Source organism: Spea bombifrons, chromosome 10 (assembly GCF_027358695.1).
Source record: "Spea bombifrons isolate aSpeBom1 chromosome 10, aSpeBom1.2.pri, whole genome shotgun sequence".
In the NCBI taxonomy this organism is placed as follows: domain Eukaryota; kingdom Metazoa; phylum Chordata; class Amphibia; order Anura; family Pelobatidae; genus Spea; species Spea bombifrons.
In genome coordinates, this window is record NC_071096.1 from 15,338,242 (window position 1) to 15,354,241 (window position 16,000).

Sequence of the window (16,000 nt, forward strand, 5' to 3'; positions counted from 1 at the left end):
CTTTTTTGTGGTTTTGTTATGAGACAGATGGAGAATTTCATTCAGTATCTGAATGAACCAACAGTGAACACACAGATTTTCCCCCATGTTGTCCATGGATTTATGGACACTAACCCTGCTATACGAGAACAAACAGTCAAGGTAAGATGTTAAGGCTATACAGCGCAGGTAGCCATGTTGCCTTCCTCACTCCAACAAACTCTGATTAATCTGCCGTATGATGTCATGACTCTGCCTGGCCATTCAAACACAACACTGCATAGTGTTTTACAAATGGTCTGTTATTTTTTTCCACCATAGTAAAATCATGCTTTGTGGTAGATTGTGACACTGACAGCAACTTGCATGTTCAATACATTATGCACAGTGTGTGCTGCTAAATTATAATATAACTAGATAAAAGGTATATAGGCAGTGGCTGTCTTCCAATCATTGAATTATGTGCTGTCATATTACTTGGTTTTCATGGTTAGTCCCACAGTATTAAATCTATGCACGGTAGTCGATGCCTCCCTCTTACACATAATGCAATATCCCGACCTGTATAGCACACGCAGTAGCAGTATTGATCTAACGTGTAGGAGATTAAAATAGTTGTATAAGTGAAACCTAAAAACTGTATGTATTAAACTGCAAATTAAGCTGCATGCTTTCAGTATCAAATCAGTATTGTGATCAAGGATAGTAACATAAAACTGCCAAAACAAACTTGTTTTCCCTCTTATTTCAGTCTATGTTACTCCTAGCTCCTAAGTTAAATGAGAATAACCTTAATGTGGAGCTTATGAAACACTTCGCTCGACTTCAGGCAAGGGATGACCAGGGACCTATCCGGTGTAACACAACTGTGTGTCTAGGCAAGATTGCACCCTACCTCAACCCCACAGTGAGTATGAACTCCCCCACGTAAAAGCATGGAATTTATGGATTTGTTCCGGTAATAAGGTGGTGGAGCATATTTAATTTATAATGCAATCAATATGATTAAAAGTTGGCTTTTAAAGAGTTATGCCATCCCTGCTTAATTTTAATTTATAAGCCAAAAACTTGAAGTTTATGATTAAGCGCCAGTGAAGGCGTGAAACGCATAAAGCTCTTGTATTTGGATCCATTGCCATGAAACACCTTTCTTTTACCCCTTTTTTAACTCCTTGATGACAATTGATGTGTCATGCACATCATAACTTTAAAAAGGAAAAAATAAGGAAAAAATGTGATTAAAGGCTTTTGCAGGAAATGGTTAATAAAATGACTACTTGAAGAGTTACAAAATGCCACCTGCCACATAGCCTCGGGAGTCTACTATTGCAAACAGACTGCCAAGATGATAGGGGACTGCCATGGGGTCCCAAAACAGACATGGGCCTATGATATCAAATGGTAAACATTTGTTTCTTTCAATATACGACCCATATCTACCTCAAATACACAAAAACCATAGGTATGTGGGGTACACTGATATATCCAGAAAAATACATGAATGTATTTTGAGGCAGTTTTCTTTAGCTGCACTAGTTTTCTATAAATTGTTTAACAAAATTGAAAAAAAACAAAGGTTTTTTTCTTCTTTGGAAGAAAGCCCTGTCTGTCCTTAAAAACAAAACAAAAATGTGGGGATTTAGTAATTAAATGTGTCTGTCTATTGTAAATCTATTCTGTTTGGGACTTTTTTTTTGTACTTTAGCTACCTGTGTGTTCAAACAATCATTAAAGCAAACAAACCCATTGCCCTTATGGGGTTAAGCGGTCGCTGTGTTTTTTCTTCCAAATGGTGGTGCTGTATTGCCCTGATGTCAAGGCATTGAGCAACACCAAAAACTGTAGCACCATGTGACCCCTCCCGTGGGTGTCAACATCCACCATATATATTATGTCGACTGTTGCCTAATTTAAAAGCTTAGGAGAAGATCGATGATAGAGGAGTATTCAGGGACACTGAAAGCCCACCCCATGGCACACGGTAACCACTGTGAGATATTTTGCCTGAAGAGGGTCTCTCCAGGTACTGCATTCAACCATACAAGTCAAGGAAGCCCATCTTACTAATCACATGTTAAAATTATTCCCAGGAGGACCATCCGATTTCAATAAAAGAATAAATAAATAAATATATACTCATTTATGTTTTAAAAACTGTTTGACTTGATGGGGTAAATCGAATTGCATGGGTGGTATCACGGTAGTCGAGAGATATTGCTGAACACAATTTGGCCAGGTCCAAAGATGTCCCAAATAGGACATGGTGGCAGCATGTCAAAATGCCAAGTTGAAAAACTAAATAGCACATGCCACAAATAACCTATATTGACCTATAACAACCTGACAAACTCATACAAATGTGGTATCACTTTTGGGCTGTTGTTTGGGGGTGACGTATACCAGGAGCTGTAAATTCATAAATGAATTACAAAGTGTGTGGAGAAAAACACAAAAAATATTTTGACAAAACGCCGGTGGTAAAATGTGTGCTTGGAAAGAGTTAAACAAAATAAATACCCCGGGGTGTCTAGTTTTCAAACATATAGAGTTGATAGGGTAAATTGAATTAGCTGGCTTCAAGATGCAGCAGGGTTTTTCATTAGGTTTTGTAGTTGAGTAAAATATTTTTCAACATATGTTTGTTGTGTTTTTCTTGAGTAAATTATATAATACAATAAAAATATCTAAAGAAAGCCCTTCTTGTCCTGAAAATAAGTGTGTGTGTGTGTATTAGGGCTGCAACTAACAATTATTTTCATAATCTATTAGTTGCCCGATTATTTTTTCGATTAATCAGATAAAAAAAGTACATTTTTCATTTATTTAAAATAATTTAATAAACAAACAAGATGTTAAAAACAAGCAGAATAAAAAAACTTTAAGAAAAATGCATTTCTTGTTTTTATTTCCCAACCTGCCCCCCCCCAGCTATGCATATTTGAGCCCAGGCTTGCCATTATACCTCCCTGATATGCCTTATACCCCCAGATATGCCACGTACCCCAGATATGCCACTCTGCCCTCCCCACTAATGCCTTATATACCCTATATGCCTTGTGCCCCCTGATATGCCTTATACCCCAGTATGTCACTCTGCCTCCCAAATATGCCACTGTGCCCCCCAAATATGCCTTATACCCCTTATATGCCACTCTGCCCCTGATATGCCTTATAACCCCCTATATGCTACTCTGCCCCCCTGATATGCCTTATATCCCCTATATGCCACTGTGCCCCCCAAATATGCCTTATAACCCCCTATATATCACTGTGCCCTTGATATGCCCCTTCCCCTGATATGCCTTATACCCCCCTGATATGCCACTCTGCCCCCCCAATATGCCTTAACCCTCCAGACTTACCCCCCGTGCACCAGACTTCTTGGTTTCTAGTAGGGGCAGGCTCTGAGCGTCTGCGCGATGTGCGTAGACAACCTCTGCTTCTGGCGGGCACTTTCACTGGAGCTTCTTCCACTGAGCACCGGAAGGTCATGTGACACTAGTGCTCCATCGTAGAAGCCCCAGTGGAAGTGCCGGCATTAGCGGAGGATGTCTGCGTGCATCGCACAGACAGCTGCCAGACAGAATGATCCGGGTCCCCTGCAGCGCTGTTATTATCCGACCTTTGTTATGATCTTATAATCGATAAGATTCAACTAATCAATAATGAAATTCGTTGGCAACAATTTTAATTATCGATTTTATCGATTAGTTGTTGCAGCCCTAGTGTGTGTGTATGTATGTATATGTGTGTGTGTGTATGTATGTATGTATGTATATGTATATATATACACACACGTGTGTGTGTGTGTATATGTGTTATCCTTTCCATCAGGTCTGAAGCAATACTGGTCAGCAACTTAAAACAAGTGATGGTATTGGAGAAGGGGAGGGTGGAGGTTGAGTTGGGGGTCATAAATAATGGGCCTGGAGGTGAAAAATGCAAAGAGGTGGAAAGATAACCAAAGGACAGAACACGCCTAAACCTAGGGAAACCAATAAACGCATTAACACATCAGAGACAATAACAGCAATTAGACACACGTTGGACATTAAGATGAATGTTTATTTGAAGTTCAGGTAGTGTGTCAGGAAACCAGAATCCACATTAAGTCCCTCTTTTATGGTGTTTGAAATATGCTATCATTTTCATCTCTTTTCCTGAGAGTCCTTGAAAAAAAAAATTTCTTTTTTTTTTTTTTTTTTTTTTAATTATGAGCTGTTGTGGATAATATCGCTAATTTCCCAATTAGCCCTTTCCTTCAAAAACCACTGTCTAGATATTTACAAAAGCTTCGGTCTGTCCTAAATTTAGTGGGATCCTTCCTCATAATTTAGTTAGTATTATTTGGTCATAAATTGCCCATTGCTTTCTCTGCAGACACGCCAGAAGGTCCTGATTTCAGCATTTAGCAGAGCTACCAAGGATCCGTTCTCCCCATCACGGTCAGCTGGTGTCCTTGGCTTTGCTGCAACACATAACTTCTATTCCATGAATGACTGTGCAATGAAAATCCTACCTGTACTTTGTAGTGTTGTGGTGGATCCTGAAAAGAGCGTCAGAGAGCAGGTAAGAGTGGACACATTGAGAGTGAAATCACTATAAACAGTGATACTCTGCTGAAAGGTTTAGAAAAGAAATGACGAAGAGCTAACAGTGTAGCAGCTCTTACACAATAAGCCTGGTTCCATTATATATAGAGGTATACTGATTGGGGCCAAGTCTCTACATCAGGACAGACTAGGTAGTTTGAATGGTTCTTAACTGTTGCCAAGTCCTATGTCTCTGTAGAGGCCAGCGTCTGTTTTGTGTCTGTCGCTCCTACCTACGTCCAGCCAATTTGTCTTATCCACTTTAGGCCTTCAAAGCAATCCACAGTTTTCTGGATAAATTAGAATCTGTGTCAGAGAATCCTGCACAGTTGGCAGAGCTTGGTGAGTTAACCATTTCTCATTTATATATGTGTATCTTATAGACACTGATTTCAGAGAGATAGGTTTACAGTGTATAACTCAAGGTAGGAGAAAAGTATAGTTAAAATGATACCATTTATTGGCTAACTGAGAGTTTGATTGCGAGCTTTCGAGACCAAGTTGTTAGGTCCCTTCCTCAGGCATTAATGAAGCTAACACAGACTTATCTAAATACAAAAGCACAATTCACACGTTAACAAAGACATTAGATAAACACAGAGGTATTGGGGAATTTGTTCAGCAGTAAATTAGTTGGACTAGTAGAGATCCAATGGACAGATATGGTTCAATCAAAGCATCTTTGGTCAGTTCACTCCCTGGTTAGAGGGGCCATAAAAACATTAGACATATGCCAGATCCATGAAGGTGTCAAATGTCAGCATTCAGGATGTGAAGCTGTCAGTACTGATGGGATCGTTCCGCACCCAGAGGGAGAGAAAGATATGGGAGATCAAACTAATATACCGTTTTAATACCCTAATTACTGGCCTCAACAGAGACAGAGAATTCATCTCCCATTATAACATCACCAACCATTAATCCTCCCACAATTCGAATTCACTACAAACAACTTATTCCTGGGAACATTTGACACCTTCATGGATCTGGCATATGTCTAATGTTTTTATGGCCCCTCTAACCAGGGAGTGAACTGACCAAAGATGCTTTGATTGAACCATATCTGTCCATTGGATCTCTACTAGTCCAACTAATTTACTGCTGAACAAATTCCCCAATACCTCTGTGTTTATCTAATGTCTTTGTTAACGTGTGAATTGTGCTTTTGTATTTAGATAAGTCTGTGTTAGCTTCATTAATGCCTGAGGAAGGGACCTAACAACTTGGTCTCGAAAGCTCGCAATCAAACTCTCAGTTAGCCAATAAATGGTATCATTTTAACTATACTTTTCTCCTGTTTTCTCAACGGCTAACACGGTACAAAACCTTTTTAACTCAAGGTAAAAAGCAACAAACGATGTTATGGTATTTAATGAGCTTTGAATGCAACCAAACTGTGTTGGTGTAATGCCGAGGCGTTCAGCAACACAGAAAACTGCTCCGCATACAATATGGTGGCGGACGCCTGCTTCAACTAACAATTATGTGCCTGACACATTGTGGCATTAAATCAGCTTAGAAAGCGATCCAAGATGACTTTCTTCACTTAAACGGTGTTCCTGTAATGCCTCAATGCCGAGGTATTCAGCAATTCTGAAATCTCCAGCAGGGGCCCCATGTGGCCCCTCCCCAGGCATCAATGTCCACCATATATAATGTGGTGGCGGAAGCCTAATTTAAAAGAACTTAGGAGGCGATCATTATCAATAAATCTCCCTAGATGTAGATTTCGAAACATTATTAGTTATAGAGTCTATAATGTCTCTTTTTTGTGGTTTGTAACGTGTAGCTTGAATATCTGTTTTTTTTATTTTTGTTTTAGAGAAAGATGTGAACACAGCTTCAATGAACCCTGGCATTGTAGGAGGCTGGGCAGGCTGGGCTGTCACAGGGGTTTCCTCCTTGACCTCTAAACTCATTAGAACAAGTGTAGCGGGAGGTCAAGAAGCTACATCAGCAGGAGTGACTACATCTCCCACATCAACTGCACCTACCGAGGCAAATAAACCAGGTAACTTGGCTATTCCATTGAGTAAAGTGTATATGTATTAACCCCTTAAAGACCAGAGCTTTTTTACACTATAGGACCAGAACTATTTTTGTGTTTTTGCTAGGTCTGTCTTCAACAGTTATTTCCCGCAGCGTTCTTTAACTCCTTTATGAAAATTTACATCCCAAGCACGCCACTGATTAGCATTTCCTTAACGACAATTGACATGTCTTGCACGTCATGAGGTTAAATGAGCATAGAAAGCAACCTATTGCTTTCTTCGAGGCATTCAGCAACACCAAAAACAATGTGGGGGTCCATTCCGACTGTTCCTAGGAGCAATAGTATTCACCATATTGAAAGACTAAATACCTTTCATTTATGGCGTGGTGCAGCAGCTACAACAACTGCTTAGGAGGCGATCAACAATGACCTGCTAAGCTCAGCCAGTGCTGCTAAAGTGCATCAATACAGAGGTACTCAGCAACACAAAGAAAAATCCAAAGAAAAATGCTTTCTTGTACCTTTTATTATGTCGGTAAAATAGGAAGGGAATTGGGGAAATGCTGTTGTGATAGAGATAAAAGGGTTAATGACAAGTTAATGTACATTTTAAGTTTTTTTATTCTGATGTTTGTTTTTAACACTCAGTTTGTTCATTGCATTATTTTAAATAAACAAAAAGTTTTCATATTGTATTTTTATCCGATTAATCGAAAAAATAATCGGCCAACTAATCGATGAAAATAATCGTTAGTTCCAGCCCTACTCTAGACCCTCCTGAGAACGATCGGCTCCTAAGCTTAATTAGGCTCCTAACCTCAGGACCTACTGTGTCTGCTCTTTGTTGCCACTGCAAAGAGATTTTGCCTTTTGCAAGATGGCGATGCCTATTTAAAAATAAATAAGGTCCCAAGAGAGACTCACCAGATCCTCCTGAGATCCCTGCAGGTTGAATAAAAGTACTACGTTCACCATGCAAGTCAACGGAGCCCAGCTTTCTAATCACAATGTGATTAGTAAAATATATTAAAAAAAAATGTGGTGTCATTTATGCAGTGATGTCACCATAAAAATAAATTAGCGCTGTATCTTCCCTAAAATACTTTCTGTGTCTAGTTTTAGGGCTGCAACAACTAATCGATAAAATCGATAATAATCGATAATGAAAATTGTTGCCAACGAATTTCATTATCGATTAGCTGAATCGATTTTTATCGATTATAAAATTAGGGTTTTTTTCAGAGCAAACGCTCTGAAAAATACTCCTCATTATATAATCTGTTTTCAGTGACTCACATGGGGTGTTTAGGGGCAGTTATGGTTAATGGGGTGTTTAGGGGCAGCTATGGTTAATGGGGTGTTTAGGGTTAATTTAGGAGCAGCTGTGGTTATTAGGCTTAATTTAGGGGCAGTTATGGTTAATGGGGTGTTTAGGGGCAGCTATGGTTAATGGGGTGTTTAGGGTTAATTTAGGGGCAGTTATGGTTAATGGGGTGTTTAGGGGCAGCTATGGTTAATGGGGTGTTTAGGGTTAATTTAGGAGCAGCTGTGGTTATTAGGGTTAATTTAGGGGCTGTTGTGGTTGATGGGGTCTTTAGGGTTAATTTAGGGGATACTGTGGTTGATGGGGTCTTTAGGGTTAATTTAGGGGCTATTGTGGTTAATGGGGTGTTTAGGGTTAATTTAGGGGATGCTGTGGTTAATGGGGTCTTTAGGGTTAATTTAGGGGATGCTGTGGTTAATGGGGTGTTTAGGGTTAATTTAGGGGCAGTTATGGTTAATTGGGTGTTTAGGGTTAATTTAGGGTAGTTGTGTTTGATGGGGTATTTAGAGTTAATTTAGGGGTAGTTATGGTTAATGCGGTGTTTAGGGTTAATTTAATGATGAAGACTGAGGGTTAATTTAATAAAGTTAACTTAAGGTGCAGTTAGAGATAAAGGGGGACAAACTAAGGGAAATCTAAATACTGGGGGCAGTGAAGGTTAACCCAGTACTTATTTATAAAAGTATGGTGTCAGTGTGATGCGAATGGGTCTGTGACTCTATGAGGGTACTATGAGATATCTGGGGGGTATAAGGCATATCTGGGGAGGACGGAGAGACATTTAGGGGATGCTGTGGTTGATGGGGTCTTTAGGGTTAATTTAGGGGATGCTGTGGTTAATGGGGTGTTTAAGGTTAATTTAGGGGCTGTTGTGGTTGATGGGGTCTTTAGGGTTAATGTAGGGTAGTTGTGTTTGATGGGGTATTTAGAGTTAATTTAGGGGTATTTAGGGTTAATTTAATGATGAGGACTGAGGGTTAATTTAATTAATTTAATAAAGTTAACTTAAGGGGCAGTTAGAGATAAAGGGATGCAAACTAAGGGGAATCTAAATCCTGGGGGCAGTGAAGGTTAACCCAGTACTTATTTATAAAAGTATGGTGTCAGTGTGATGTGAATGGGTCTGTGACTCTATGAGGGGACTATGAGATATCTGGGGAGGACGGAGAGACATATCTGGGGGTATAAGGCATATACGGTATATAAGGCGTATGTGGGGAGGACGGAGTGGTGTATAAGGCATATCTGGGGGTAGAGTGGAGTGGCATATGTGGGGAGGGCAGCATGGCATGTCTGGGAGGCAGTGTGGCATGTCTGGGGAAGATGGAGTGGTGTATCAGGGGGTATAAGGCGTATCAGGCACAGTGGCATATGTGGGAGGCAGCGTGGAGTGGCATGTCTGGGAGGGCAGCGTGGCATGTCTGGGAGGGCAGCGTGGCAAGCCTGGGCTCAAATGTGCATAAATTGGGGGGCTGGTTGGGAAATAAACACAAGAAATGCATTTTATCAAAGGTTTTTTTTATTCTGCTGTTTGTATTTAACATCATTTGTTTATTAAATTATTTTAAATAAATGAAAAATTTACATTAATTTTTTTAACGATTAATTGAAAAAAATAATCGGCCAACTAATCGATGAAAATAATCGTTAGTTGCAGCCCTATCTAGTTTAAAAAAAAAATGTATGGGGTAAATTGAATTGGCCTGGTCCTAATAGGACATGGACGCAGACTGACCAGGGTTCAAAAGAAAAAAATGCACACCTCTCAAATATGGCCTTTTAGCCCTCAAACAAACCTATGCATTGGTGGTACTACTGTACTCAGATGTTGCTAAGCACATATTGTGGTGTTTGACAGACATATAACAGGAGCTGTAAATTCATACCTAAATTACAATGTGTGTGAAAAACACACAAAAAAATCACTACCACAAACTTTGACAAAGGCTGGTGATAGAATTAGTGCATGGTAAGAGTTAAAATACCACTGTTTGAAATACCTGGGTGTTTTTTTTTTTTTTTCTAAAAAGTATAGTTTGATGGGCTAAACTAAATTTGCAGGGTACAAATATGTGTCAAATAGGACATGGTGAGGTGGCAGGATGACCAGATTTTGTAAAACATCTCCCAGCACTGTACACAGGAGATCTTGCCAGGAGCTGTATATTTATACCTGAAGTACACTGTGTGTGTGTGTGTGTGGAAAAACAACAAAAAAATCCTCAACAAACTTTGGCAAATGCTAGTGGTAGAATTTGTGCATGGACAGTGTTAAAATACCACTATTTGAAATACTTCTAGTTTCCAAAAATATGTAAATTGATGGGGTAAATTGAATCTGCCGGCTTCAAATATGTCCTAAATAAGCACTCTAATAGCCCATGCATTGGTGGTATCACTGTGCTAAACACATAATGGGTGTTTAGAAGTGACACATACCAGGAGCTGTAAACATATACCTGAAGTATAACTTGTGTGTAGAAAAAAAAAACCCCACAAAGTTTGACAAAAGTGTAGTGGAATTTGTGCATGGAAAGTGTTAAAATTAGGGCTGCAGCTAACGATTATTTTCATAATACCCCATCAAACACAACTACCCTAAATTAACCCTAAACACCCCATTAACCACAGCATCCCCTAAATTAACCCTAAAGACCCCCATCAACCACAACAGCCCCTAAATTAACCCTAAACACCCCATTAACCACAACTGCCTCAAATTAACCCCAAACACCCCATTAACCACAGCTGCTCCTATATTAACCCTAAACACCCCATTAACCATAACTGCCCCTAAATTAACCCTAAACACCCCATTAACCATAGCTGCCCCTAAATTAACCCTAAACACCCCATTAACCATAACTGCCCCTAAACACCCCATTAACCATAACTGCCCCTAAATTAACCCTAAACACCCCATTAACCATAACTGCCCCTAAATTAACCCCCACCTCCCCTAACTTTCAGAAGCCCAAATATTAATTTTAAACTTACAGTTAGATGAGTGTCACAGCCATGTGGTTCTGGCCTTCTGGGAGAAGGAAGGGGTGGGGCCAGTTGTCACAGTGATTACAGGGAGGGACTGGTAAGTAGGAGCTGCTGCTGTGAGTCAGACTAAACGGATTATATAATGAGGGCTATTTTTCAGTATATTTCTGAAAAAACCCTCATTTTATAATCGATAAAAATCGATTCAACTAATCGATAATGAAATTCGTTGGCAACGATTTTCATTATCGATTTTATCGATTAGTTGTTGCAGCCCTAGTTAAAATACTAGCATTTGAAATACCTTGGGGTGTCATGTTTTCAAAAATATATGGTTTGATGTGGATAAATTGAATTTGCGCCTTCAAAGACATATCAAATAGGACATGGCCGCAGGATTGCCAGATTTGCAAAAAGATATTGACATAGCAAAACACTACTTATACTTATGGCCCTATAACCTGCAAAAAAACACTGGGTATTTCTAAACGCAGGATAAACAGTAGAATCTATTTAGCAGGTCTTTTCATTAGCTTTTGTAGATTAGTAATTGTTTTCAAATAAAAGTGAGGTGCTTTTTTTTTTTTTTTCAAATTTATTTATTTATTTTTTTATAGGAATTTAGATGATATGAGGAAAAAAAATGGTCCTGAAATATAACTTGTGTGGGTACACTAAATAAAAGTAAGGAACATTACAGCTAAACACGAGCGCTGCTAAAATGTTAAAACAGCCTCGGCCATGACCCTGAAATTACCCTAGTTACCTTTACCTGCTGTCAAATTCTGTGTTTCCATGACAAACTATTTTTTTTGGCAGATTCTACTCTTCCACTATCAATTCCATCTCCTTCAAACATAACATCCCATTATGAACGGGAGGAAGATAAAGATGTAATGGAAGAGGGTGCCTTAGATCGGTGGGATGATGAAGACTGGGGTAGTCTGGAGGTAAGTAAATTAGCTTGCTTTCTTTGCTTCAAACTTCAACTGTTTTATGAAACAAAATGTGATGGTAATTAAGAAGTTCTTAAATATATGCAAATATACTCATTAAGTATAGAGCATTTTACAATATAAACTTTGACGTTGGAAGGTAACACAATTTTCAAGATACTGTATATTTTAATTTAGAGTGTTTCACATTTGATGCTATCAATACAAAAGATCTCGCTTGGTCTCCGGAAATCGGTAGTGCAACCAGTACCTTTGAGATCCATGGATCAACTTAAAAAATGGATGCTCACTGTTGTGTAGCATGTACTGGGTGGTGGATATATACCGTAACATTATGTACCCCCCCCCTTTTGCCGCCAAAACATCTCTGACCCGTCGAGGTATGGACTAGACCAGGGGCATCCGACATGCGGCCTGCGTACGATATGCAGACAGGGGTTGTCTGCGGAACCGGTGCGGGAAATTCTCTCTGACAGTCGGGGATGGTCTGCGCGATGGCCGCAGACAACCCCCGCTGCTAGCAACACCTCCTTCCGGCTGCAGCGTAAGTTGCCTACGCGAATCGCGTAGACATCTACACGCTGCCCCGGCTGCATGACATGGGAAGTCAGAAGCATCGGTAAGTTTGGGGGGGGCGGGGGAGTGTTAAATGGGGGCATAAGGCATTTCTGGAGGCAGAGTGTTCTATGAAATGCCTTTTAACCCCCTTAATGCCACTCTGCCTCCAGAAATGCCTTTTTAACTCTCTATACGCCACTCTGCCTCCTGAAATGCCTTAAACCTCTCTATATGCCACTCTGCCCCATAATATGCCTTTTAACCCCCTTAATGCCAGAGTGACATATAGGGGTATAAGGTATTTCTGGAGGCAGAGTGGCACATAGGGGGTCAAAAGGCATATCCTGGGGCACAATGGTATATAGAGGGTTAAAAGGCATATGATGGGGCACAGTGGCATATAGGGGGTGTCACACCAACTTGTGTAGTGCATACATGGACTTACTACCTGGTAGAGATGGTATGGCCAATTTCAGTATGAGAGGGGTTAATTTGATTGTACAGGCATGTGGTGCCAAAAGGTCTTGTGAGATAAATTTGTCCTTTGAAGCTCAGACTCCAACCGGGGCCTTCTACGGGGTGTTAGGTCCTGCAGTGGAGCTGCCGTTTTGTCTAGGTTCAAATGTAGACGACCATATGCTTGTATCCCCTCATAGATACTGGATTCTTTGATATGCTAAGTGACCACTAGCAGTCAGGAAAACCATTTCATATCCAGGTCATATCCAACACATATCAATAATAACTCATATATTCGTTATCATACCTCCTTGTGCGCATACCTGGAACGGGGAAAGCGCACCCTACAAAAAGAGTACAAACATGGCGGCGCCACTTAAACAGTTTGGAAGGAATTGTGAAGTCTATGATGTTCAGTCATAAGTAGCAAGTGTGACATATCTATGGACTTCACAATTTACAATAAATTCATAAATGCATGAATTATTGCTGTGGCGAGCACAGGAGGGACGATAAAATGAAAATTAGTTATTTTGACTGATATGTTTCCACCACACAAGGGGGAGGTCACTTATGGTACACCTTCCCTCCGCTTATACCACCTCTGGGCCGGCTTGGAAACTCGAGATGAACTGGGAAAGAGTATAAAATTAACGAGAGAAGATGGGTCATTGTGCTTATTAGGGGCCAAGATCTAATTTTGAGTAAGTTGCCATCTTTCCTTGCCGGAGCCCTACGGACAGAAAAACTGTTACTTGACCATTCAGTGAGTAGTTAGGTTTTCTGTAAGTTTCTCCTTTTTATTTTATCTGTTTGGTGTAAATAATCCGTTTATCATCTTTTTGTGTATGCACTGTGATTTTTTGTTATATCATTATAGTTAAGTGCGGGTGGTAGTAAGGGTGGATATTTGTATTTTTATCACTATTTTCGGTCTAGTGCAGACAGATAGTGAATTTTAACCCTTTTACCACCAGAACCAAGTCACGCGCACGCTTGGATTAGAGTGTGTTCGTGACAGGGGGTATAAGGCATTTCTGGGGCAGATGTGCATAACTGGGGGGCAGGTTGGAAAATAGAAGGAAATAAAACCAAAATATTTTTCTCAATCATAGCTTTTATAAAAAAAAAATTGTTTACATGAATTAACATTTACTAGTAAAACTTTTTTCCTATAGGGTCGTCTTATATTCAGGCTTTTTCTTTTTTCCCCTAAATTAATATTCAGATTTGGGGGGTCGTCTTATAATCAGGGTTGTCTTATAATCGAGCAAATACGGTATATATGATGTTAACAGCAAACACACTCCTATTATGCCCAGGCAACCAGTACATGCTGGAATCTGGGTATGCCTGAGATTGCTGTTAAATTATATATATATATATATATATATATATATATATATTAACATTGTTATTGAACTTGTACAGTTTTGGTGTGTTACTTACTTTTTATATAAAAGTGTGTTTTTTGTTTTTTTTTTGTGGGGGGTCATTTTTGGGTTCGGTCCAGAACTATTTAATTTTTACTTATACAGAATCCGGAATTTGTAGTCACTTCAGAGGACAAAACTTTTCAGGCCCAGAAATCAGTGAGCGGAAAAGTAAAGTTTTGTGTCCTTTACTTTATTTCAATCTGCATATATATTATTAACCCCTTAACGACAATTGCCGGTCCTGGCACGACACGGAAAAGCATGTGCTTTACGACAATTGACTTGCCAGGACCGGCACGTCTTTAAACGGGTGCAGAAAGAGATCTACTTTCGCTTTCTGCACCCAAAAAGCGTTGTTGAATGCCTCGACCTCGAGGCATTCAGCAACGCCGCGATCGGCACGAAGGGGCCATCTCTGGCCCCTCCACGGGGCGTCAATATCCGCCATACTTTGTATGGCGGCGGACGCCCGTTTTAAAAGCGTTTAGGAGGCGATCAGGAGGCAAACTTTGAAAAAATGCTGGTGGTAAAATGTGTGCATGCAAAGAGTTAAAATACCAGCATTTAAAATACCCTGGGGTGTCTAGTTTTCAAAAATATATGGTTTTGTTGGGCACACTGAAAAGGCCCAGCTCAAAGATGTACCAAATAGGGCATGGGCAGTGGATCCCCAAATGCCAAAGTTCAACATTGAAAAATGTGCATGCCCCAAATGTGGCCCTTTTGCCCCCAAACAGCCAGGCACAATCATTAATGTGGGGTATCACTGCGCTCAGGAGATGTTGCTGAACACATATTGGGGTGTTTTGTGATAGTGATCGTTGATCGCCTCCTAAACTTAAATGGTGTCGCTGGAATGCCTCGATCAGGAGGCATCCAGCGACACCAAACACTTACCTTTCGATGGGCTGTGACCGCTCCGGAGAGCGGTCACAGCCGCAGCTGCCAGTGATCTTCGCCATCAAGCAAGATGGCTGCCGCCCTGCAAGAGAAACAAACAAGTTTTAAAGTTCGCTAGATGGTCTCCAGACATCTAGAGAACTCTGGCTCCACTTGCAGGTTGAATACAGGTACTGCATTCACCATGCAAGTCAATGGAGCCCAGCTTTCTAATCAGTGTGATTAGTAAAAATTAAAAAATAAAATAAAATTAATAATAATTAGAAAAAAATAGTAAAAAAACAGTAAAATGTAAAAATCATTTACCACTGATGTCACTATCAGGGGAACCTCCAAGTTGAAAACAAAATGTTACATTTTTTTTTAAAAAAAGGCAAAAAAAAAAAATATATATATATAAAAAATATATTTTTGTGAGCAAGTCCTAAAATTAGCATATTAGCTTAAAACAATTCTCGCATGGAAAGAGTTAAAATACTGGCATATTAAATGCCCGTGGGGTGTCTACTTTAAAAAAAAGGTATGATTTGATGGGGTAAATTGAATCGGCCGGGTTCAACAATGTCCCAAATAACACAGGGGGAAGGATGGCCACACATCTAATTTCCAATTAGAAAAATGCACACGCACCAAATGTGGCCTTTTAGTTCCCCCAAAAAATGACAAACTGCATTCAGGAGATGTTGCTGAACACATTATGGGGTGTCGTGTGACAGCGGCATATACCAGGAGCTGTAAATTCATACATAAAATAGGTGTGTGTGGGAAAAATACACACACAAAAATACTACTGCAAACTTTGAAAAAATGCT

At 39.9% G+C, this 16,000-nt stretch overlaps 1 protein-coding gene across 1 annotated transcript in view; it reads left to right on the forward strand.

Annotated features, from left to right (window-relative positions):
* SCYL1 (SCY1 like pseudokinase 1) overlaps positions 1-16,000 on the forward strand; it is a 37,829-nt gene that overhangs the window by 13,151 nt on the left and 8,678 nt on the right. The window contains exons 9-14 of the mRNA XM_053449416.1: positions 28-141; positions 731-886; positions 4,360-4,548; positions 4,838-4,913; positions 6,394-6,582; positions 11,699-11,829. Coding sequence (XP_053305391.1) covers positions 28-141; positions 731-886; positions 4,360-4,548; positions 4,838-4,913; positions 6,394-6,582; positions 11,699-11,829 — 855 coding nt within the window. The remainder of the gene's footprint in view (positions 1-27; positions 142-730; positions 887-4,359; positions 4,549-4,837; positions 4,914-6,393; positions 6,583-11,698; positions 11,830-16,000) is intronic.